The sequence below is a fragment of the Prorops nasuta genome, unplaced genomic scaffold (assembly GCF_024137725.1).
Source record: "Prorops nasuta isolate Cenicafe-Biocafe unplaced genomic scaffold, Cenicafe_Pnas_1.2 PNAS00053, whole genome shotgun sequence".
Taxonomy (NCBI): Eukaryota; Metazoa; Arthropoda; class Insecta; order Hymenoptera; family Bethylidae; genus Prorops; species Prorops nasuta.
Genome location: NW_027116850.1, coordinates 686,998 through 713,357, shown reverse-complemented (window position 1 = coordinate 713,357; position 26,360 = coordinate 686,998). Strand labels below are relative to the sequence as shown.

Below are 26,360 nucleotides of genomic sequence, written 5' to 3'. Positions count from 1 at the left end.
TGCCAAACCCCATCAGCACCCTCGTCTCTATTTCACCCGCGCAAAATTCGTTTCGATTGGATCGCGCCAATTCGCAAAAAAAAAAGAACTTATCGAGCTTCGCTGGGAGCTTTAACTAGATCCGGTGTATTAGCAATCCGAGCTTTTCCATGCAGGATCGACAAAACTGATAATTGCCATCGCAAACCAAGATCTGGATGGTTTTCGTCCCAATAGACCAATCAGCCTCTCCCGACGAAATAGATAGAAATCCCGAGACATTTAGGAAATAACGGGAAAGCAGGGCAGCCTTATAATTTCCTGATCCACAAGAACGTTTCTCCTCCGGCAGAAACCACTCTGCTCCTAGAATCTGGAAATTTTCATGTACGAAACGTTCGGATTGGTCTTCTTCGCTTTTCTCTCCTTTTATGACGTCATCTCTATGCCATAATATAACGCCGAAATCCCTCGCAGAGGATATTCGGTCCTCGACAGTGGACTAATGGAATAAATACGTTTCATCGATCGCCAATATCCACGTGTCCTCTCCGGATGCGAATTGTCTCCTTCAGCCCAATAATAATCAATCGTCACGTGTTTTGTTCTTTTTCGACCAGAAAATGATGTTTGTCATCGAAGCAAGTAATTAACGTTCACGTGTCTCGTCTTTAATGGCGAAAACATTGTTCGGCTGGAACAATGAAGCATGGTCGTATAACGTTTCTCTCGCGGTTGCGTAATTTTCACTGAAAGCAACGTAATTGGCGGATGTGAATAGAACTTGGAAAACTATCGCCAGCTTGGCAATTTTGACAAACGTCGAGCCTACCGAAGATATCGATGGAACTAACGCAGCATTAAGCTGTTAGGGTACAGCCTATGGCTTACCATTGTCATCGTTATTACAGCCCTGCGTTCATCCAGCACTATCCGCTAAATTGCTAATGTTCACACCACTAAATATTCAGGGCTTGTATAATATGCCATCCGATCCCCCGTTAAGCATCCGATAATGGAGTTCCAAGGGAGGAACGCAACAGGTAATCAGCCCCAAACTCGCTCTTCATAGGAATCGTCGCACTTTTTATTTTTTCTGCCAGCAACTTTTGCCTAACAATCAGACAAACGTAGCATTATTTTTAAGTCAATTTAATCAACTCGAATAATAATTCGGGCTTAATTCACTGCAGGATTCTATAGTTTATAAGGATTAAGCACACGGGAATCGATGGAACGAAGTAACGTTGGGATTTATTAATGATACAAAGCTATTGGGTAACAATGCCGGATTAGGAATTCCATTTGAGCAGTGAAAGGAAGAATCGCTTCAATTATAATTCATCCTACGGGATCTCGCTATTGCTATTTTATCAGAAACTTGCCGAAGCAGTGCTTATCAATCATGCTTGAAAGCTTCCCGGTTCCTGCTGTTGTTGAGCTTCCAACAGTCTCGCTACATTAATTTTGCGTAATAAATCAAGTATAAATTATAGATATCGAATTTAAAACAAAAATGAGCAAAGGAATATGGTGCGAACAAATTTGATTGATATTGCTTAACGAGCTTTTTTTATTCCGCAAAAGTATTTAGGATAGAAACGAGTGTATCTTAGTGTGCGTAGATTGGTTCATTCATTTTGTTTATAACAAGCATTTTTCACACTAATATTGCAAGCTCTCGCGATTTTCAGCGAGAATTATTTTGTCAAGGTGAAATATTTTATTGTGGAAATTTCACAAGAAGCTTTCGTTATAATCAGGAATGAAAGCTTTCTTCCGCGAAATAGTCTGACTATTTTGGTGCACTTCGTGCAAGTATCCGGTGGACCATTGAACCACTTATCGCTATAGGATTCTGAAACTAGCGTGATTAAAGCCATTAGTGGCGAAATAGCTGCGAAAAGGCGAACGAAAATATCGACCATCGTGTCGTCTCCTAGCTGGAACGATTGTTCGTTCTACGCGTCGGTTGGCCGATTTTCCTGCTACTCCACTGTAATATCGCTCATCAAATCGTCAAGGATGAAGATTCATTTTTAAATGAATTTATCTCGAACATAAAATTTAATTTATTGTTTGAAGAAAATTCTAGACGAAGCGCTGAGAAGTGATAAAAATTTTGTTGATTGAAAATATCATCAGCTCCTAATCCTTTGCTCGTCATTCTGTTGACATTGTAAATGAAATGTTATATTCGAGATAAGTCCGTTTGAAAAGACACTCTTCAATGTCGAGTTTGACCTATATCTCGGTAAACCAATCTACAAGCGTGAAGATTGATTCCTACAGCTCATAAAACCGCCCATGACGCACTGATTAATTCTCTTGATATAGTACTTGGACTAGAAGGTGTACAGCAGACACCAGAAAAAATTGGGGACCATATTTCGTTGGGAAGAGAAAAAAAAGGGGGGAGTAAAACGTAAAAGGATCGAAGTAAATTGGAGGAAAAACGTGATGGAATTTCTGAGACGAAATTTAGGGTGGAACCTTGGCTTAAATTTTTATGTGAAATTTTTCTTGCCTTCGTAGAAAATATTGTCACGCTGCGCAGTTTAATAAACCTTGCTCCATGTCTCACGTGAGAAATGTCACATATTGACACAGCCCGGGGAACATGCTTGCACTTAACGCTGCTTGCATTGGCTTTATTAGATAATTTCACGGACCAACTAAATCCAGTCAATGAATCACTCCAGCTGGACAGTCGCCAAAGCAACCCTCTTGTGCAATAGATCGTGGAAGATATAGTATACCCAGTATTGTAAAATATTTCTTTTTCGCAAATAATGAATAGAGAAATCGACGAGAGATTTAGGGAGTGGAAAAATATTACTCTGTCGTAACTAAAATTAATATTGATAACACCACGCTACCTCGTCCTGTGCGTTACATTTTCATATAATTGAAACGGTAGCAGGTGTTTAGCATCTGCCATTTGTTTCATTATTCCTGCTATTCCAATGAAATTAACTCAGACAATATTCAATCATTCTTCTGCCCTTTAATCAACGTTCCAGAGTAAAGCTGCTGTCAGTCACGTGTAGCTGTAAATTGCGATGTCCGCATAGACTAAAGTAAGTTTAATAAACAGACCCAGATAAATTACTGTAGAATTTGGGCCTGAAGCCCTTATAATTACCGAGTAATGCAGAAGGAGGAAAAAGTTGTCCCAAATGATGCGGAGGGTTTGTCGTGGGACGTGATGGACGCTGAAGGGATTAGGTTGAGAGCCACTGGGTCAGCCAATGAAAATCACATGTCATCTTTATGACCTTGAGGGAGTAGGCGGTGAGATGCCGACGTGCTTAAACGAGAAGGTGTATTGAGTAGCGAGTGGCCATCTTGTCAGCAGGTTTATGTGTGACTCGAGCAGAGAAAGTGGCTGAAAGTGTAGAAAGAGGGCTATTCGTAGGTGGTGGTAGCTAGCATCCCCAATTCACTCACCTCGGTTATGAAGTCTCGAGAAGGATGATAGTCGGGATAATCTTTGGCCTCCTGCCAGACATCTTAAGCCTGCCAGACCTTTCTATGTACGTTTTAGTATCGAGCTTTTCTCCACCTCGCCATGCTTCTCTTCCATGCAACCTTATCGAGAAACTTCTGATGATGCCAGAAAACATTTCGCTCGCAAATGCACCGGCCAATTGATCTCCCCGGCAATCACTCACATCTCGCGTGAATCCACGATCAAATCGCCTCTCGACCCTTCCGTCAAGCTTTTTCCTTTCCTGCAATTGCCTCACCATATTTACCTCTTATCACTGAGCTTTTTCTCTCGAGAATAAAAACTACCTGATCTTTCCCAGATAAATTTTATCCCTGCATACATCTCGTATTCACCTCTCGATCATTGAATTTATTCGCGTGGTTTTAATAACTATAGAGTGTATAGGACTCTGATGACTTTGCTAGGTATTTATTTTTACGGAAGGCCTCAATTTTCCAAGACTGCATTAGGAAGATTGTTTCACTCGATATAGTGATTTTCAAATTGAGCTTGCAGTCATTGAATATAAAATTTATTTAAACTGTACTATCCTGACTACATTTTCTACTTTCGATGCAGATTTGAAAAAAGGATAATGATGATGATTTCTGTAATTGTAATATAATAATAGTAATAGTAGTAGTTTTCTTTAACTTGTGAAATTTGATTTTTCATAGTTTCATTTAAGGGCTGACCAAAGCTATCAATGTACACGTAGTTTATGGAAATTAGTCTCAGACGAGGTGCTGCCAGGTTACAAAGTCTAACTCAATCAGCAGCTTGTAGTTTAATCTGATAATCGTCAAACTGTTTATGTGAAACGTTGAGCGTCGATGTATTAAGATCTATACGTCTTACGTTCTCCTTATACTATAATTGATTCGATAAACTAATCGTGTTATTCATTACACAACGGACCGCGCAACTAAAACAGAAAATTGTTAATTAATCTGTTCAAAATTGATTCATCGTCAGCCTCGTTTTAACTAATAATTTCTGTCGGGAATTCTCAAACGGGCTGACCATATTATTGATTAAACTACTTAATTGACGATAATCACTTGTGGGACGGTTGAAAGCCTTTTTTTCGTGATTTTCCTCATTGGGATTCCGCTTGTTTTGACGTTTCAGGTATATTCGTTTATCTGACAGGATCATTAAACATGTTAATCGAATGTAAACTCGTTGGCAGTTTGATACCAGGATCTCCCAGCTTTGATTATTTGTATCAACGCACGTCACATAAATTTACGTCATGAATAAACGTGGAAAATCCGATAACAATTATGGACGATTGACTTGCTCCACTGAAAATTGAAATTCAAAAATTTTCAAGAATTCGCGAGCGACGCGTCCCACTTTATTTTTCACCAATAATCAATGTCAGTCATGGTGAGGAAGATTTTCAATTTTCTGTAACAGCTTTTCTTCAAATTTCACAGCTCCTGAGTCAAATATATTCCCACTGAGCAGAAACACACCTGGTAGAATAGAAATATCCATGACATGTTACCGTCCCATTTTCTGTACACGTTTTTACATTCGTAAATAAATTTCAACGTTCCTTTTCCATCTTTTCTTTACATTAAAATGCGATGAAAACCACAACAAAGAGCTGATTCGCTTACGTCTGATAAATATAAGAGTATAGGCTTATGCTCAATCCAGCGGCAAGTATTTTTTATTAAATAGTTTAGGTTTAGCGGAATAGGTTTATCGGTGGTTAAAATACATCGATTTGTCGAAAATAGAGCACGCGAGTATCGATAAGATATTAATCATTTAGTTTCGGATATAGTAGCAGGTGGTGGACTGAGAATCGAACACAGTAACTACCCTCAATACTAACTACAATTATAAATTAGTTTGCAGTGCTAATACCGCAAATGGCTTCTAACATCAGTAGTGATAGTGTGTGAATGGTCAGCCGGAGATGTTCTGTACCGAACCCTCAAGCAGTAAACCACTACATTAAATTAAACATACGTTATAGTAAACCAGAAACTACCCACGACTCTCTGCCAAATGCGCCTCAGGAACCAACAATTTTTACACCAAAACTTTAAACAATAAATAATCCCCCTGTATCCTGAGGGATACTCCTGTATTTCCAGAACTTTAGGGAATTCTGGTTACCTCGAGTAAATAGAAAATATCTTGATGATCGAGCCTGATCATTGGCCGATGTAAACCACGTTTATAATTTTCGTTCGTACGCTGTAGCGTGTCTGACACGAGGCCGACTTTTTTCACTGAAAATTAACAAGGGGTGAGGCTAGATCAAACGAGGTCTTCTAGTCCGGCTATTAAACGTGTAATATTATGCAGCACAGAGCTAGTAAAAAACGTGGATACATCGAATGAGAAATGAGAGTCTCGTAAGGGATGAAGGAGCTGAAAGGGGCGGGCTGGAACAAGCAAAAAACTCATTCGAACTGCTCAAGAGCAGTTCTCGTTTATTCTAATAAGTGAGACTGGCGTACAAGCTGTTTAGCCAGACTCAGTCATTACAAATTCCAGCTGTGTACATGAGACAAAGCCCACGAAGTACATTCTTCCTTTCCACCCCTGCGAAGGCGTGAGAAAAATTGACGAGAGGACTCACCATTATCCTTCTCTCGTCTGGCCTTCGGTTCTCAGAATTTTTCAGTATTTTCTACCAAACCTCTAAATTCATTAAACCCACTCTCAATCTCACAATTTTTCGTCACCCAATTTCAGTCCTCATTATTCATATTTTTGACACCAATCGAGGCAATTTAAATACACGAGTGATTCTTAAGAAAGTTTAGATGGAGGTTTCAATTTCAAAGTGAATCGATATAGTATGGGGAAAGAGAAACCCAAGGAAATTGGAAAGATATTACGATGTTCATCGTGAAAACTCTAACAGGGGAAGTTTGTCTCGAAATAAATTGGGAGTTTTGAAATATGCGTGCTCACAATTGAGTTGGCATCGTGGGATTCTTAGGGGATGGAATCCCTAGGGATTCCATCAGGCGGCTAGGAAATGCGACGCAAAGTTTTTTAACTTGCGGAGAGAAACGAGATATTTTCTGCGTTTCACGTCCAGCAGCGGGATAATAGAGGGTCAGTGTGCGTTATTGCCAGGCCTGCATGGCCCATTTGTAAGAGCTGAAAGCGTCAGTGCGACGCTTTATCCGCGAAACAACACTTCCGCAGGAGTAAAACTCAACGTTATTACCCACACGTCCAAGAACTCCGAAGAACTTGAAAGGACCTTTAACTGGGAGCTTTATTGGAAGACACATTGCTTTTACGCATTAAGCATCTTTACTGCCATCCGGGAACAAAAAATAAAGCGTCGCCATCAGGCTTTACCGTCCATCGTAAAAAGCCCGCACATTCTTCTTCCTTTCTCTTCTCTGCGCGTACAACCGGTTCCTTTTTCAGGGGAACGTGGCTTTGAGGAGGATCGAAACGTTTTAGTGAAATTTCTTTCGGCTACACTGGGGTTATTTTGGCTCTCTTGGTCTATCTACTTCCGACTGGCCAAATGGCAAAGGTCACAGTAGAGGGCTGCACTTTATTATAGGAGTATTTTGTCGGTGCGAACGAAATGGAAACACTGTGAGAAGAGTAGGGGGGAGGGGGGGGGGGGACTATATGAATTCGAATACATTGGAGGGGGTGGGGGAAGGGGTGGAAACGTAATTCTCACAATAAATTGCGCGAGCTTGACACGCACTCTGGGTAATTTCTCGGTCTTGAAATTATGAGTCACGTATATATCCAAGAACGAAATGGGTTAGGTGGCATAGTAATTGCTGTTTCGCATAGTACAGAATTAATATATCGCAATCTCGATTTCTTCAGGGCCATTATTCCTCCATGAACTCCGGTCATCTTTATCGAATTAACTTCACCACCTCACGCTCGGTTATCCACCATAGCTATTTAGTTTCGTATCAGCTTAATAAATAGATGTCTAGGGGGGGAGGAGGGGGGAGAAAAAATGTCAGTTCAATTAATTTTATTTTTTTTTAACGCTTCGTTAAACTTTGTTTTTTTTTTAATTCGTCGTAAAGTTAAGAATCGACCTTAGGTAAGTCATACGCGGTCAGTCTTAAAATATCGACTGACATTTGCCTTCTCCAGGGTCTATCAACCAGCCCAATCTTAGTTTATGATTAACGAGCCCAGGGCACACCGTAATCATTATAACGCGAAGGTGAAATTTCCCAGACTAATTACACATGGGATCCTTCAAGGATTCCTAATAAGCTCTCATCGCTGAAATTTACTTCAACACGAAATTCCCTAATCCCGACAACGGTTTTAGTCCTGTTACAAATCACCATTAAAATTTAATACGTGTCATTGAATTTATGGCTGGCTTTTCCTTTCTCATTCCCCTTGCCAGCAATTTTTTTATTCGCATATCGTAATTCCTCGTTTGAATCTGTTCTGTTTACCCCCTATTGGATCCCGCTGTATCTTCTTTTTAATTTATCTTCTTATTTATAAGACGGTACACGATTCATCTTACTGACATGATACTTGAAAAATGGCATTTTTACTTCCCTCGTGCTCTGTGCGCTGACCTTTCAGCCTTTCTCCCCTGGAATTTTTTCACTCTCGCTAAAGAAACATTTTTCACGTGGACCGTGTTCGAGTAGTGAAACGGCGCGGGTGACTTCCTCCTACACAGCCTGTCCGTCTCCCTCCGTCCTTTTCTCCTTCTTTACTCTCCTGGTTTGACCCACCATATAGAAATTCATGGCCCGCAACAGCCCTAAATTATTGTGACCAAATTTTTCCGAAGATCGATGGTCATCAGTGCTATTTTATAGCTTTCCTTTAATCCCCCCCCCCCCCCATCTTCTCTTATGACCAAAATAACAAGAATAATCTCATTTTTAACAATGTTTCCAGAAAAGAAATTGTAAAGAACACGATTGGTTCGTTAAAATAAACACTGGTTTTTTATACACACATATAGTATTATATCTATATATAAGGCACCGAATGTGGAAGTGCTATTGATGGATTTAAGGTCCGAGGAAAGTTCCGGTTAAGGATGGTTTTATTGGGGATCGCGAGAAACCAGAACAGACTGTTTCTTTATAGGAGCGACAATATAAATCGTTTTGCGACTTGTCCGATCGGTTAAGGATAGATAAGCAGGTTTACGAATAGCAAATAAAAACCCCTCCCTTTTCTCATCGTTACCAAAACGCCTGTCAAATTAGAAAGTAACGCTTTGCATTCACGAATATTTCACAACCGATTCTCTTTGATCTTCGTTGGATATTTTTGTCTTGCAAGCACCGATTCTTACAAGAAAAAAAAATCTGTCGGTAGAATCATTTAAAACCAGACGAAAAAACATTATTAATAGTATATTAACAATTCCAAAGAATAAATTTAACCCGTCAGTAATACATCGTAAATTATTTTGAATAGAACTACACTTTGTATTATCTCGGTGAGACTAAGAGTATAAAAATGGAAAATGTTGATTCTCTCTATTCTCTTCCATTCTTATAGTATTTTTCATAGCAAGTTTCCACCGATTACTCTGACAGGACGACGCCAATATGCACTATGAAGAAACGAGTAAACAAGGCCAGATATTTATTTTCAATTTTCACGCTTCCGAGTCTGAAAATAAAACTTTAAGAGGACCAAGGATGAAAAGAAATGTCGAAGGATAAATGTATATATAGTGTATATGCTTGACTAAGATATCTTATTGGACAGGAGCTTTCGGTTTGTATCGGAGCCATCGGAGGAAATGGACGGTAGCGAGAAATTGGAAGAGAAAGTAGAAAAACACGAGAATAGTCAGACTAGAATTAGAAAGAAAAGAGAGATGATGAGCTTTGGAAAGAAAAGGAACAGAATCCAACGAAAAGAGACCGACTCGGATAAAAGCTTTAAATGGAAAGTAGATGGAGAAAGGACAATTTGTGAATGGGTAGAGGTGGCGTGAGTTGGTTGGTTGTTGCTGGAAAATGGTGGGAGTTTCCAAAAGTGGCAGGGCTATTTATTACTGTGGCAGTTTAGCAGGAGACAACACCGTGCAGGCGTCGTAAAGGGATTATTTCTATGAGTACAAAGTACACGGCTAACCATTTCTCGTTTAACCCATTAAACGTAGCAAGTATCACGGTTGTAATTAAACAATCAGATTCTAGACAAGTTTTGTGTCACTATAGAATTTGCTCAAGATTAAAAAGGAAAACAAGTGCGATTGTCGATATTATTTTAGCTTAGGATTGAACCTTTTTATATACAAATTGCCTGTATCTTCAATGTAGTAGTTAATTATATAGCTACCAGCATATTAAGATAGTTATTGTACTTGGTATATATTTCTTTTTATAATTAATTTTAAAGACTGTAGTTGGAATAATCACTGTAACTTTCCTTGAATATTATTGAGAGGAAAAACAGTGTTATTCTCTTTTTTGATAAAATAAAAAATGCTTATCATGATTTTCATGGGAAAACTGCAGACTGGTTGTCGGTGATGTTAGATTTATAATCCCTTCGTGACAGCTCAACCATAGGAATGTGCTCCAGAAAGCAAGTTCATTAGCACGATGTATGTTTGCAAGCAGGCTGATATGGCGGTGGTGGCTACTTTGGTTCACGTGAGAAATTCAATAAGCTCGAATTCCTGAAAAGTCACCATAGTTTGAAATATCAGCTTTCATGTTTCTCGTCGTCCAACTGCATATTACATTTTATCACTTAAACCATCGCAAATAGTCTCTTTCAACGTAATACCGGAAATTCGTTTCTTACACGATTGTGGAAAATTAATGTGTTTCTGAATTCATATTTCTCAGTTAAATTTTGAAATTTTGTGGGAGCAAACGACGACCCTTGCAAGGTTGCTTTAATTGGATTATAGTTCCATGTGGCGCCTATAAACATAGCGCTGGTAGTTGTAATGGAAAATGCCTAAGCACAGGCGAATAGCAGCGCTACTTTCAGTTCGAAAACTGGCAAGTATCAAAGAAACTTTGTACCCAGAGTGAGCTGGACCATGCCACGCTTTCGTCGGGTTAGTGAAAAATCTGCGAAATTGCACAAATTCCCCCTTGCTCCGCCTAGTGTTATGCTGCATCTTAATTGAAATAGTTTGCAGGTCTTGTAAAGTTATATGTGAATCGTTTGTTGGGCTATACGGGCTTAACTGCAAAACTTTTCAAAACAAATGTCTGCCACTCGCAATGTTTGGCGGAGAAAAAATTTTTCAAGAATTTTGCAGGGACGCGTATTATATTGATATTTCCACTTGATTCTCCTTTCTCCTTCAAACTCATTTGGCCAGAAGGGTTTACCTCCATTTTCCATAACGGTGAAATTATCGTACGCTCGCTGGGAATAATCGAGAAATAACAATGGTAGAATTAGGGAGTCAAGTGTCGCGCGAGGATTAGCGTGATAAGAGCCGAAAGCTCTGCTATCCCAAGAGAGCTTGTAGTTCTTTAAAGCGAAGCAGAATTTACAGGAGAAAGCAGTTGAGAAGGGAAATATTCGGAATATCTCGTAGGGATATTTTAGCATTTTCATCCCCAAGTTTTTCATATACATCAATACTTTTTTCTCTCCTTATATGTATACCATTTCCCTTTGCCCTAAAAGCTCCCCATCGCATTAAAAAAACAATTTCTTATGGAAACCATCTCGATCTTTTACCTGTACTCGGAACTAAAAATTTTCCCTTTCAGCTTCTCAACGATAAAAGAATCTATTCTGGTCCGTATGATTTATATCATTCTGTACCACTTATATTCATTTCCTTTCCACCTATGATCGCACTAGCTCTTTGCCAGTTTAAACATTTTATTTCACATATACTTTTCCTCGGTTTTTCTCGACGCAGCAGCGAGTGTGTTTGCCGAGTTGAATTTTTTTCCCACGCCCGACACGCTTATCTCTGTTTTGCCGTTGGGAAGCTCGAAAATGTATTTACGCGACATTACCCGGAGAGCTGGGAGCTTAAAGCTGTAGAAACAATCGCGAGCTTCCACTCGCTTTCAATTATGTGACTCGACTAAGCTTCGGTGTTTACGCGACAATTTCACCAGATTTCTCTAGCCCAGTTTGCTGCTAATTGACTCCTCGATATTGTCCCGAAAGACCATCCACCCCGTTGAAATAAAAACGCTCTCGGTTTTCTTGCTCCAGCAAAATCATCGAAGCTTTTACGTCGAAGCTCCAGTTAACCATATATATATATATATATATATATATATATATAGAGAGAGAGAGAGAGAGAGAGAGAGAGAGATAAAAAAAATCTTTCTCGCTTTTTTTCCACTTCATCAGCGTCAATTCTGAAAGTGATAAAAATAGAAACCACCGTTTTAGGCTCCAAAATGAAATTCCATAAATCATTTTGAGCGAGAATAAATGTAAATTTCCCATTCCTGGCAGAAAGAGGAAGCTTGCTTTTTTGTGGTTCCAGGATGAAATTATTGGAAGCTCGCGGTTTCTTTTTGCATTTTTAACGAGGTTGCGCGAAACGGTATTGTATGCATAAACACAGTGGAAAAAGAAGGCACACGTAACGCCGTAGCTTTTTCAAGACAGATGGAGCTATTTCTTTTTTTTTCTGCAGAAACGTCGTACAGTAAATATATATTCATATATTTTTGTAGACGGGTGCATGGGTTTCTATCGTAACTTATTTGCAGTATTCCCGTCACATTCCTGCAGCCCTTTGTACGGCCGGCCTGAAATTCCCAACGGAGCATTGTTAGTGTTAAACAATGCAATGGCGCAACATTTCGCGCTCTCAATCACGCCAGTTTACGGGAGGAGAAAAATTTTGCATTCGGATAAAGTCCCGCCAATCAGGTACATGCTTGAACGCGATTGGGGAAATTCGATACGAAAATGCGAGAAGAAAATTCCAGAATACATCGGTCGATCTTTGACGAGAATTTGCAAAGATTTTGCCGCTGGAAATGCGGCTGAGTCTGATATTAAGAATGGAGCCCGACGGCAAGAACTGGCGAAAAAATTGCCAGGGAAAATGCTGGAGTCTCTTGTATCGAGAGTGGAGTCTGATGGGGAGAATTGGCGAAAAATTTGCCAGTGGAAATGACTGAGTCTGAGAACAAGAGCCGAGTCCGACGGGGAGAAAATTGCGAGATTACTGCGATATTTACTAGAGGGTGCTCAGGGCTGCGAAAAAATGTACTAGGAGCTAAAGTAGGGGAGAGGGAGGGGGGGGGGGGGTGGGCTGAAGAGAATTCAGCGCGATTTTCCAGTCAGATTGCCAGAGGAGACGGATTAAGGATCGCAATTAAAGTAGAGTTAATGAGTCCGTAGTGGCTGCTGATGGAATTATAAGGATCCGAATTGGCGAGATCTCGACGTCGATTAATTTGATTATTTCAATCCTGAGGGATCCGGCCTATGAAATGCTTACGCGAATCACCCTGTAACTTATTATTATTGAGCAGTACTACTTTTCATAACAAAGGGCTTTAACCAGTTTCATCAGCAAAAAAGCTCTGATTAATTCCATCTTTGCACCCACGTAATTTTGATAGTCTGATAAATTTTCCAACTCTTCCCCTTATTATTGCATTTTCACAGAAACATGCTTAAACAGATTGTTATTTTCCCAGCCGTAAATAAATATAGCCGCAATTTATTCAGAATTTCACCGGGGTTGAAATAATTCCGACTGACGAATTTTTAATGCATCCATGGTCAAATTAGTCAAAGCGAGGGATGAAATTTTTGTGGTCTGCGCGAAAGCGAGGCATTTTTTTTTTCAAGATTTTATATCTAATTTCCATATCTGCGAGGGTACAAGAGATGCACGCAGTGTCAAGCATGCAGGTTTGCTCGTGGAGTCGAAGGTAGTCTCGTGTAAACTCGGTTCACACCCTTCAATCCTCAGGCAGCCTCAAATTGGCCATTAACAAGCAGTTCGCCGTTTGCCATTACCCTTAGCCCCTGCTTGTTTCTTCTTTCTCCACGCCTATGTTGATGGCTGACTCCTCGCCCCGTTTCCTCACTTATACAATCTTACCTGGTACACACTTATTTCATAAACCTCGCTCATTTCGTAAACTACTTTTCGCCCTCGTATAATCCGAACAGGGAACACTCATTACACAATCCAAGATTCGCGTCCCTTTCTTTTCCCCTCTAAAGATTTTCTTTTCCACTTTTTAACTTTGCTCTCCTCCATCTCCCTTTTCTATTCTCCTGCTCGAAGATTTATCTTGTTTACTGATAGACGTAACCCTGAATTCTCCCCTTCCATTCATTTTCCTTTCAGCTTATCCTTCGCGTTAGCCTCCTTTAAAATCCCCCCTTTTTTGTTCCACCATTTTCTTTCACTCCTGAGCTTTCCCTCCACCTTTGTTCTGCCTCTTCCGAAGCCCTGAGCTAACCAAACCTGCCAGTCGTCCCACTCACCTTCTGGCCAAAATCTTTTTTATTCCCTTACGACGCGACCCAATACCTTTTTTTACTCTCTGGTACCCCTATCCTCCTCCTCTGACGCTCTTAGCTCAGGAGTATCTTAGCTTCACGAAACGTCCGGAGCCACTCGCAGGAATGAAAATGTAGTTTTCTCGAGCAGTAATTGGCTGATACCCATCTAAATCCTCGTGCTCCACGTCGGCCAAGTAGATAACAGAGAAATTTCTCAGGCTTATCTCGACCCTTTTCCTCGAAATTCCATCAGTTTTTCCACGGAAAACGCGCGAGAACCTATTAAACACCATCAATATTTTTCAGCGGTTTAACTTCAAAGTAAGATTAGGGAAAAATATCAGAGGCTGAAATTGGGGAATAATTTACTGGTTTCGCGCGTGGCAGTGGATACGAAGGAAAATTGAGGTGCCACTTTGACGTGGCGAATATTGAACCGCACGGATCCGCGAAATCTGCACAGTAAAGAGAATATGATGAAGTAGGTTGTGAAAATCGGATTTGATCATACGTCCTATCATAAATCATCATATCCACTCTATAACTTTTACCATCCAGCACAGAAAAGGATAATATTGTCTGCCATTTTTATTCTCCACATAGACTGCTCCGAGAGTTTCTCCAGTTTTATCCTATTTATTTATTCATCGAACTATACTCTTTCATCCCTCCTCACCCTTCCCCACCCTATGCCTTCCCCCTGCCCTTTTAACGAACCGCGAAAAATCGATAAATGGTAATTTAATAAATTTACCTGACTCTTTTGAATGAATATATATATAAGTACGAGAGAGGGGGGGGGGGGGTAAGATAAATAGTTATTATAAGTTTCGAATTTCGGTGTAAGCGATATACTGTACAAACACGTTGCTTTTTCAAATATTGGCCCAATATTGCCAGTGTTTTTATCAAAGTTAAACGTTTGGTCCTCTTTTTTATCTCCTGGAACGAGGAAATGTCATCGCTACGTTGGAGCAGAGGGGTGTGAAGAGAGGGGATGGTGGGGGTGGCACAAGGTGGTGTAGTAAAAGAAGACGTACGACCATAAAGTTGGACGATATCGAGACAACTCAGACCAGTGGCTCTCATTCGCTACTGCTGTTATCACCCTTCTCCAGTATATCATTGCAATAAATAATTCTTCTCTCCCCCTCCATCCATTTTGAATGATCTCACCCTTTATAGCATTCACTTTAATGTTTTTACGCGATAATATCATAGCTTCGGATATGAACACATGTTCCGAACAGTCGTTGTAAAGAGTTTTTTACGTTCCGCAGCTTCTATATCGTGAACGGGGAGTGCCTGGAAATATTTACTCCACTTTTTTCCAGCTACAGCTTTTTCCAAGTTTATGCCATTGGTGCCTCGTTCGATTACCCGACGGGTCACGTGAAAGCCTTTTAAAGAAAGAACTTGCTAATGAACTTATCATTGTACATTCTGTCGTTGGCCGATGGATAACAAGATTTGTAGCTTCATTAAATTTGCCTCTCATTAAAGCTCCACTGCCAGTGGAAAAGGAAGGCCGATAAGTGTGGATTGCAGCTCGTTAGGTTTGACCCGATACAAATATTGACGAGGAGCGATCGAAAGGGGTGACGACGACGGATATTGGATTTGGCCGAAGAACACCCTAATGAAATACAAATTATTCTCCCCCTCCCTTTTTCCACGCCGGAAATTAATTTCGCGAAACATTAAACCCCTGATGAAAGGAAAGCTCGGCGAAAAATTCTTGCAGGATCTTGCTCCCTGTAATTCCACAGGTGATTAAGATTTATTTATATTATGCTATTGTTTGTTGATCGGAGTGAACGAATGTAGCCAATAGCAGTGTAGGAGGAGGGGGAGGGGGTTGATAGGTAATCGAATTTTCGCAAAGGGACCCGTTCGGTTGATTTGGGCCGTGACGTGCTCGATTCTCATGAGCAAATTCCACAGCGGAAGGCAAAACAAATAAGGCACTGTCCAATAGAGACCTGCACGTTTGCTTTCTCAGGTCGCTGAAGGATGTTGAAAAAAATAGCACGGTGGAAAAGGCAACTTACCGCTGCTATAGGGATGAACCACTAACGGTATCATCGAGGCAAAAATTATTCGAGAAAAACCCTTCGGTTCAACTATGCAAATCTTGGGATGAATACGTAAGAAGGATTAAGGGGTGGTAGAATGTCGAGGCACGATTGAAGGTGAAACGGGATAAAATGTGATTAAAGTAAAAATGGTGTAAGTGGTGGGGAAGAATTATTAAATTTTCCGAGAGACTTGGGCAAAATCGATGAATGTTGGCCGATAAAAAGATGTCCTAATAAACAAAGTGCTATCTAAATTGCTCTTTTAAGGGACGTAAAAATTATAATAAACGAGAGTTAATGGAATATCGGTTTGCGATTTGACGAGAGATAGGGAGGAATGGAAAAATGGAGGACACGTGGGATAAGGGGTGGGAGGGGGTGGCTATCGTAGCTCGTGGAGGAATATGGACAGGCAGGAAGTGCCAATCCTTGCCGTGGCAACGCTTCCAGCTAAACCGGAAATGAGCTTCGACTGACTGTACAGCCAGCTTCAAGGAATATCCAAGCACTTTACAAACCAATAACCTCTCCTCATCTGACCTTACGACTCTGACATCGCAAAATTGCCTCTAAATTTCCCATAAAACACAAATTCCTTCAAAGCCGAAGAATAGCATTCTCCGAACAAACATCAAAGTAACCCACAGCATGCTATAATTTCATAAATTCCCCTCGAACTTTTTTTATCTCGTTCTTGGACGTATATGGAAAACTCGAATTAGGGACCCAAGTTGAAACAAATGACCACCGGAGTCTTGGATGAAACGTCGAAAGGGTGTGAATTATTGAAATTAAAAGAGAAGCGGGAGATTTCGATAAATTTGTCCAAACAAGTTGGATGGCAGGATGGTATTGGATCTCTCCAAATGGCGATGGAGACTCTCAATCAGTGGTGAAACGTCGTTGTCCCTGGTGATTGGAGGGGCTGGTGAGGGGTTGGCACTGCGACAATAAGTAGATCACGATAACGAACGACCTTAAAGGGACGATCGATCTTGCATGCCATGGTCGATCGACAGTGACCCACTTTATCGACCTGCAAAAATTTTTCTCCACTCCCACGCTCACCCTTAACTCATTACTGCCTATAAAACTTCTGAAACTGAAACGCCTCTATGCGAGAACACCTTGAAAAGCTTCGCGAAAGGTCGATAAAACCAACTGTATTTTATCCATTGTCAACCAACTCTTAACTCCCCCCCCCCCCCAAACAACTATCACCAAGAACAGAAAACTAAAAAAATGCAAGTGTAAGACAGAAAAGAAAAAACGTAAAATTGCTCTTTTCTTCTTTTATCGACTCTAAAAATTTCTTGGCCCAGGAAAATGTTTATTTAATCCAGAAACGTTATTAACTATGATTGGCTGGCAAAAATATTGCATAGCTTGTTCCCCGAAGAAAACCTGGTCCGTGGTATAAGGTACACATTTATGTGGAGCATAAAAAAGGTTTTTTAACAGGGTCGGGGCGAAGCGTTTCGCAATTTGGCCAAGTAGTTTTCTGCACGGATCCAGCAACGAGCTGGCAGTAAAGGGAGTAAAGTTCATTAATGAATCCCTTAATTGGACTCAATTGACGTTATACGAACAAATGTTGTGCCAGGGTATTTGATTGCAGCCACTAATCCGTTATATTGTCCAGCATTACGCGCCGGTCGCTAAAACGCTACGGAGATCCAGCTTGAAAAACTTTATAGGCCTTACCACTGATCACGAATAAACGTCATCGTAAATCAAAGAAGTTGGCTAGAGGAAATTTAGGACAGTGAAATGCATTTCGTATTCATCGCACACGCGGCCGTTTGTGGAAATGCCCGCGGATAAATCCTGCGACCTCTGGGACCATCCCGAGCCCCTCGAATTATTCACCGATAATGGCCTACCCTGAAAGATTAATCAGTCGACGAATATTTTGCAAAAAGGAAACATTTGCAGAGTCGTCTTATCTCGCTGAGGAATATAAAATCGATGAATCTCGATGGCTTTTATCAGAATGACGGTATAATAAAAGCATGCTCGATTTGTTTTCACAACTGGATCAATAATTTATAAGAGTCTTGACTTTTAATAACTTGGAGGTAATTTGTGAAATTGGCAGTGCAACGCGGAGAGTATAATGAGAAATTTAACGTTTGAAGCTATATTCAATTTGGTGGATGGATGTAGAGATTTAATTAGATTGTTTTCTGAAATGTTTTAGGTGCGCTCGAGGTCGCTGACCCAGCTGGACGCTCTGGGCAGCAGCATGCTGGACACTGGGGAGCACCATCTAGGGGGTGGTCACTCGCAGCAACCACAGCACCAGCCCCATCCTCTGCAACATCACGCCAGCTCCTCGGATTCTAGTCCAAGATTTCTAGTGCCCAATGCACCCCCCACCGAGTCCACCCTTCCCAATCGCACCAGGCACAAACTCTCTCGATCTCAAGTAAGTAGTCCTCGCTCCTCCGAAATGCTGAAACTCATTGGAAAATCAAATTAGTTATCGTCCCGAAGAATCGCTTATTACATATACATGATGAGGAAAAAATTTTACAATCTAATTTATGAATCGTTTAATTTGTTCAATGTAAATTGGATACCTCGCGCGTTATGCTTCAACTTTGCCCATATTTTTTTCTCCCACTCGGAGGGATAACGAACGTGCAGGGATTTATGAAGGATTTCGAAGAGCCATAAACATGAATTTAATTCCTTAAAGCACCGGCTCCGATCTTCGCGCTCTAAGAAGAGCATTAGGGGGTGAAGGGGAAAGTTTTTTTAGCGATAAGCAGCGCAATCGCGCATCAATCTACTCGAAGGATTTTTCATACACGCAAGAACGGATCATTACTTTTACATAGGTTTTATACTCTAGAATGGCCCACCACTTCTGGCATTTTTCTACTGCGCGATATTTGCCGCGTCGCAAGGGACGCGTGGAGCAGTTTTATCGCAGTATATTCACCCCCCTTATCGCAGGAAAATTGTGAAAATGCAGTCGAGTCCTTTTTAAATATTTAAAATCCACGTAACTTCCGCATGTTTATTTGTGTTTATATATATATATACACCGCTATGAATTTTTCTTGCGGATTTTTCTCATTTCTCTGTGTATTATTCCTGATATCCACCTGTCGCCAGGTTATTCTCACAGGACTGGAAGGCAATATGGGAGGTGAGGAACGGTAAGCAGAATTGGAGGCTCGAATTTGAAATATTCATTGAAATTGAATTGAGCGAGAGGGGTGAAATGGAAAGCTATGCTTTCGATGCTTCGGAAGTGCGTTGGGAATTAGCATGGGATGGTTGGATTTTTCTTTTCTTGTAAAATTCGTCTGGAATCGAATCCTCGGAATTTCCCTCCCAGTGATATCACTTATCGTTAGCCAAGGCTGATGGGAGTTGAAAGTTTAGCTTTTAGTGCTAAACGAGAGGGTTCTCCCTGGGACCTGGAATCCTGCTGAGAGTCCGCTGTATTTTCGCTCGAATGCTGCAGCGGCCATAGCGATTGGTCGCTTAGCAATTCAAATTGCAACTCGAAAATGCAACCCTGTACCGATGCAGTCGTTACCTACGTTCCCAAGAGTCATGTAAATGGCACCATAAAACCTCCTGGGCTACCTGCATTACTCCCCGATTATCAGTTCCTCCCCCGCACCAGCCACAACCATTTTTCACCCCCTTTCAAAGTCTCGCGAAGCGAAAGTAAACTTTCCTCGAGATAAAACCAACTCGGTTACCAATGTGCATCAGCGCTAATTCTCCAACCTCTCGAGATAAAAATAATTTTCTTACGCGAGAACATTTTTTCGAATTAATCATTCGGTTATTGGTACGAGTGCCTCTCGTCTCAAACCTATCGATTCACGGGATTTGTATTTTTTTTCTTCCATCTTCTCAAAATTAATCTCGAGATTAAATGTTTTCCCGGAAAATTGAGAGGCGAATGCTTACGATCGAATCGTCGACGAATGAAGAATTAACACAGTGGGAGTGACAGTGTGCTTCTAAGATTGATAAATAAAAGAGCATCGCGTCGGACGAGATCCCAGTGAGCATTGAGAGAAAACGAAAAACTATTCACCCAGTTGCACTTTCCACGATCAGTTTCTATGCCCGAGTAGAAAAATTACGTGCTGGTCAGACACGAAGTGCTTCGGATAGAACATTTATATTTTAGCCTTGCCTCCCTTCAACACTGACGATACAAAGAACACAGCTAGACTCTCTCCTCGGATTCTCATGTTATAAATGGAAAGAGAAAATCTCACATAATCTTCTTTCCTCGCTTGAAGCTCTTTCCCCACGATCTGTCTCAAAAATACCTCGATCTTGCTATCGTCCTGCAAAATTACGATAGATCGTTGGAACGCATAAATCTCGTAACGAAAAAAAAACTAATCAAGAGTCAGACACAAGAAAAAAACACTGAATTAAATCGAGAGGGTGACATTAGGTCGGGGGTGAAAACGTGATTTCTTTTGAATTTTAGCAATAAATGTAAAGGGGTAGTTTCAACGTTTCGTCGTGCCTGATAGAGAGATAGTCACGAAGAACGTGAAATATTTAGCGTGTCCCGGACATCTTTAAACTCGATCAAGAAATACCATGGGTATAGTTGTGATTCGAGCTTAGGTGGTATATTATGCAAACGACTAGTCGTTTTTATGCCAGAACCGATAAAGCAGCCCGGGGACAAGATCGAGCCAACGTGGCACCCTCGCTGGAAATGAAAAATCCTTCCTAAAAGCTCCCGGTCGTAGCAGCAGTGTCTCTCAATAACGATCCGTATCCCTGCTGGCTGGCCCATTACGGAGTTTCACCCCTTATATTTTTTTTACCCGTTCAGAAATTCGAAACTCCACCATCAAATCCAAATTTACCAAGTTGAGAACCACTAGTGGTATAACGATTAAATAATATATCCACGCGAATATCTATGCGAAACGGATTGAATTTCGCTCTCATAGATACTGCTTAACGAGCTTGATAAAAGGAAATTCCTGGGAACCTGCAGAATATTCGTGTATTTAATTTAATCGCAACCGTGTTGTTCTTACATTGATTTGGAGAGTATTAGACCGCTTCAGGATATGCGCGGTATTTCTGCCTGAAACCAAAATCGATATTATGCAAACGTAGGACCAGTCGTGGCTCAACTATCTCCCGGATTGTGTACAGTCAGCATCAAAAAATATCTGTAATCCAATCGCGACGATGTCCGGTATATTTCGTTCTCTATCCCTGAATGTTTCCCTATTTTCGCATAAAACTCCTAGGAATTCATCTTATTTTATATTTCTCGTATACGAATCTTCTATATGTATCTATACAAATATTATTGGATTTATCCACGTTTATCTCACTATTTCCCTATATACACTCTACTGATTAATCCTTGCAGCACATCGAGTGAACGATTGGAGCGTATTGAATTTGGATATCCCATAATGAGTCTTGGGATAGAATTCCATAATAAATCTTAGAAAGCAGAGGATCGTGGTGTCTCGTTAGCCAGGTGATTCCGACACTTTGAGCTAAGATTTAATTGACCAGTAATTAATGCTTTCACACAGGGACTAGGAAAATCCCACAGCGTCGATTACATAGTAACGCAGAAATTTGTGGAAGGGTGAATTTGGAGACAAGTGGGATCGATCGTTAGTCTTCGTATTTCTGTATACAAATGTGATAACTTTTTGTTTCAGGTGTCCAGCAGCGAATATTTCAGCGTCAGCTTTGAAGCCGGGGATGACGCGGCCTCTTTCGATCGGGAAGAATTCCTACCGGCACTCAAAGGAACTTTTCTCTCGTGAGTGGAATTTCCTGTGTTATCTTTTTTCTAGCAAGTTTCCTTATCGAGGTGATAAACGTCGATGTTGGAATTGATGGAAATCCAAATGGAGGGAATATTTATAGGAATGATCGTAAATCATTGGGATTTGAGCAAGAAGAGTCCTACGAGCTTTTTGCTTAAGTAGAGAAAAAGCTTAACGAGCATTCGCGCCATATTTTCCTGTCCAAATTGAATCTCCATCGATCACCAATGGACGAATAGCGTAATCGCTTTTGTCTATATATCGCTGTGTATCTTGCGCCAACAAGCCCATCCGTCAATGCAAATAATCTATAGCTATATAGTATTATGCAAATTCTCACCAAGATTTTCTCCTTCTCACTATTCGCTCTCTGCGTTTCAATCGCCAAGCTATCGCGCCTAATGCCGAAAAACAATAAATTTCTTGCTCTCATGAATAAACCGATTGGAGCGGAAATAATTTTGCTGAATTGTAGGATGCAATTGAATGTGAAAGCTGCCGCGAATTGTTATGGGATCAAATCTTGTAAAGTTTTCAGATCCGATGCATAAACTCGTTATTAAAATATGAGCATTGCAATTTGATGCAATGGAGACGAGTACGCTTGGCGAAGTGAATTTTCATTGGTCCCATTTTGGAATTCTTATATATAATGGATTCGCTTATTTCTCAAGAAGTTTCAAAAAATAATTCCCTTCCTATCGTCAACAGGTTTCCTTATTCTCTGCAGGACTGAGTCGTGAATTTATTAGAATTACCAGTTTTTTTAAACAAACTTTATTCGACTCGAGTAACTGCATCATTCGTTTGCATAATTGCTGTGATTTCGTGAGAAAAGGGATGAGAGAAAATTCTGGGTGTGATGGATTTTAATAGAAGTAGATTTATGAAGTACGCAACGTGTATTTAAAGGTGTAGTGTATCGAAAGTAAAGCTACACTTTTGAAACATAACTTCCTGCGCTCATTATTCACGAAACTTTCTAATTTTTACTATAATTTACTAGTCTCGTTACCGCATAAGAAAAGGGGAAAAATATATCAAATTGAAAACTCTGCAATTAAGAATACACAGGAATTTTATTCAGCGCACAAATGAGCAGATTGCATAATACTCCTATAATAAAAATATACAATTGAGAATCATCTTTTTCATAAAATATATCCTTCTTCGAGTTACTCTTATACCAATTTCTCCATTATTAGCATCATTATTATTATCATTATTCCGCAGGAAATATCATTATCTCGATCCTCTTACACCACGTTTACTTAACGAAATTATATTGACTGTAGTGTACCGAGGTTGATCAGCTTATTGCAAGATTGCTTGTTATATGTTTAATCAAGGGTTCGCTAATAATCTATATATATACATTAATTGCTTGTTCTTCGATGCGCAAGGTGTAAGCCACTATTGCAACCACCGTTCATTAATTGCTTCTCGCCGATCTCACTCCTGTTTCGTGTGCCAGTGTACTTTGCACTGAAAGCGCAATCTTCTTCGAGTTTCCAACCTTTAAAGAAACTTTATGGAACTACGTTGAGCTATACTACTGTTGACTGATCCTGACGACAACGCAAATAGTCCGAAATATCCCTCGGTTAGCTAGGGGACCCATAATCTCTTCGAACTTTTCGCTAATTAAAGCCTTTGCGCGTGACCTTGAAAATGTCAGACGACACGGTCAGTATTTAGACGACCTCGTATAATAATTTCAGATCCCGTTAATACCATCCCCCCCCCCCCCCGAGCCACTCCCATCCTTAGCTCAACTTTTTTAATTCCACAAGCATCGACGAATTTGAATATTTGTCGCCGCCTGACCAAACATTGGTTTTTCTACTTAATATTTTTCTACTCAACATTCGTGCGAAATAAACCAGATCGTCGAGTATTATCGAACTGTTTGGATTATTAATTCGATTTCTGGCAGAGAACATACTAGGTAAAATCTGCCAATCAAGTTGTTCTATGTAATTGGCAGGTGCACGTGAATTTACAGTTACCTCAAATACGAAATATTCGGTGGTTTCTGTAAAGGAATTCCGTCGATACTCTGGCGTATTTTCACCCCTCGAGGATTCGAAAAATTTCAAATGTGAACTGTTGGACTATGACGGATGTTCAGTAGAGTTATTATCTCGGTCTATCTCTTTTATTGTCTGTTATATATGCAGTTTAAACGCATTATGCAATAGTGACTTTCTAGCTTCCGCCTCTTTCTCCTCCATCCCTACCAAAAATCACGTGTTTTTCTTCGCTGCTTCCGGTCACACCTTCGGACTCACCCCATTCCGCGCAAGCTCTATTCTTCAATTCGTGGCCGACTATTCTTAGCTCGAGGAGACCTTCATCGAGTCAAAGATTAAATTTCTTATCCAATGATAGAAAATAAGAATGATGGAGCGATGAAAAAAATGTCCTTGAAGATTAACGCTTAGTTTTTTCTTGTAATAAATACGTAAATTCTTGATACGACTGTACAGAAAATATTTTCTAGTTATTTTAAAGGTTTTTATGAAAACAGCGTAGAAGATTGAGGAAATCCGAGAAATATTCATTTCGTAGGGAATTTAAAAGCTTGACAATTTTTCAGAAATTTATCTCTCGTTTCGATCCTCGCGAAGATTCTGTCATTATTGCTGAAGTGCAAGAGATAAATCATCGTCTTCTCCATAGCTTTTTCCTTTCTCTCTCTCTCTCTCTCTCTCTTCCTGACGAATCCTTTTCCACGCTCAACGTTCCAACCCCTTTTCAGCAAAAGTCCCTGAGTCGTGTGACCTTCCCCTTTCACACAGGCTCATCCACCAGTACAGTCCTTATTTATTGAATTTATCCCTTCGCATTAAATTTGCTATAAATCATTCCTGATGATAGCCGTGATACGTTTCATGCGTGTTTCCGTCTATTCGCGTTTATCAACGTTTCATTCCCCCATCGAGTGACACGACTCAATCATTTATTCATCGACGAACATTTACGACTTAAAAATACACCCTTTATTCTCTAACGATTCAGGCTTTTATTTACATAATTTCTAATTTAAGATTTACTCTTTTCACTCGTGAATGTTAATCGTTAAAAAATTATCTATTCTCAACACAGCTTGTGGAAAGATTCGTGCGTAAGAATTTAAGTAGTATAGATTAAAATAAGTGATCATTCCTGGTCCAAGTAAGATTTGGAACAGTGGCAAACTTGGACAATTCTGGCCAAATTTATAAATAGGATTGCAGTGTATAACCCACGCGAGATTTGGATTAGAACTTAGGTTGGCTGCCAATTAAATGTTAAGAAACTTAAATTCTGCAGGGATATTCGCTTTAAGAGCAGGAAACGTATATGTATACACGTGGAGGAATGCGGGAGCACGATAGGGCAACTTTTCGATTCCGTTAGGAAAACAATTCCAATAAGGGTAGTAGGCGATAGGAATTAAGGGTTTTCCTTAATAGACAGCCAGAGCAGGACCTTTCGGACTAGTCAACATCCCCATGGAATTTATCATGCAATTAAACTTGCCCTTTTTCACCAGTCTCATACACTTATTTTCTTAACTCTCAGGCTCCAGGGTTTTTTTTTTTTTTTTAATACTTGGATTACGCTATTTTACCCAATTTCCTGTCTACCTCGATCTTTTTATTTCCCACATTACAATCTATTAATCAGATTTTCTATTTTATTTAATTTTAAAACCAAAGTTATAAATTTAGTTCATTCCCTGCAATCCGTTTTAATCGCATGGAAGTTTGCTCTGGCGCTTGAATAAACGATCTGGCATAAGTAAACCGGAGATCCTGAAATATCCTGGTAAGTTTAGAGTGTCCGTATTTTTGCTCCTTTCTCGAGTACAATTGTCGCCGGCTGTGAGAGGCAAGTTGTACCGAGACCTGATGGCCTTACGTGCTCGAGTATTTTGCCGGAAGTGAAAAAGTCCGTTTTGCGGGTCGGAGATGGATATGCGTGAAAAAGCAAAGAAGAGTTTTTCAATTTAAAGAGTGAAAATAGAAAATCATCATCCACGAATGACATAACTAATTTATTCTAAAAACGAGAGCTTAATAAGCTCCTATACGTTATTTGTATTACCCTATTTTCCTTAAGTCACAAGTGGGCTGGTAAGCTGCCAAGTGGTGCTAGTCCAAGAAAGCACTAATTGTTCAGGAGAGCAAATTTAAAATTTATACAGCTGTGTACTTAACATCAACTGCTGTTCGTGGGCCGAGATTTAAGGGACTACACCATTAGGTTTATGGATTTGTCTGTCTCGCACTGACAAATATTATAATTTAGCCTCTAATCGATATGAACAGAGCCACGTGGCAGAGAAATCAGGAAAATAGGAATGATACAGAAGCAAGTGGAGAAGGATGGTTATGGTGCGACCGTGTAAGGCAATAGAGCATCCCGAACAAAGCAGGAACGGGATAGCGATAGTGATTAGTCTGCAGGGTAGTTGAATCATGGAAAACTTTGGCCAGATGGATTTTGATTGTAGGTGAGTGTAGGGTCAACTAGTAGTAAAGGCTCCTTTTGTGCCAGCCCAGGCAATGACGAGTAGCTCGTGTT

The 26,360-nt window shown here is 40.2% G+C and overlaps 1 protein-coding gene across 3 annotated transcripts in view; it reads left to right on the top strand.

Annotated features, from left to right (window-relative positions):
• The window catches only part of LOC136784358 (pleckstrin homology domain-containing family G member 5-like), a 68,127-nt gene that overhangs the window by 30,952 nt on the left and 10,815 nt on the right, over positions 1-26,360 (top strand). For all 3 annotated transcript variants that reach the window (XM_066744955.1, XM_066744956.1, XM_066744957.1), the window contains 2 exons: positions 18,188-18,415; positions 21,678-21,781. In XM_066744955.1, the coding sequence (XP_066601052.1) occupies positions 18,188-18,415; positions 21,678-21,781 (332 nt within the window). The remainder of the gene's footprint in view (positions 1-18,187; positions 18,416-21,677; positions 21,782-26,360) is intronic.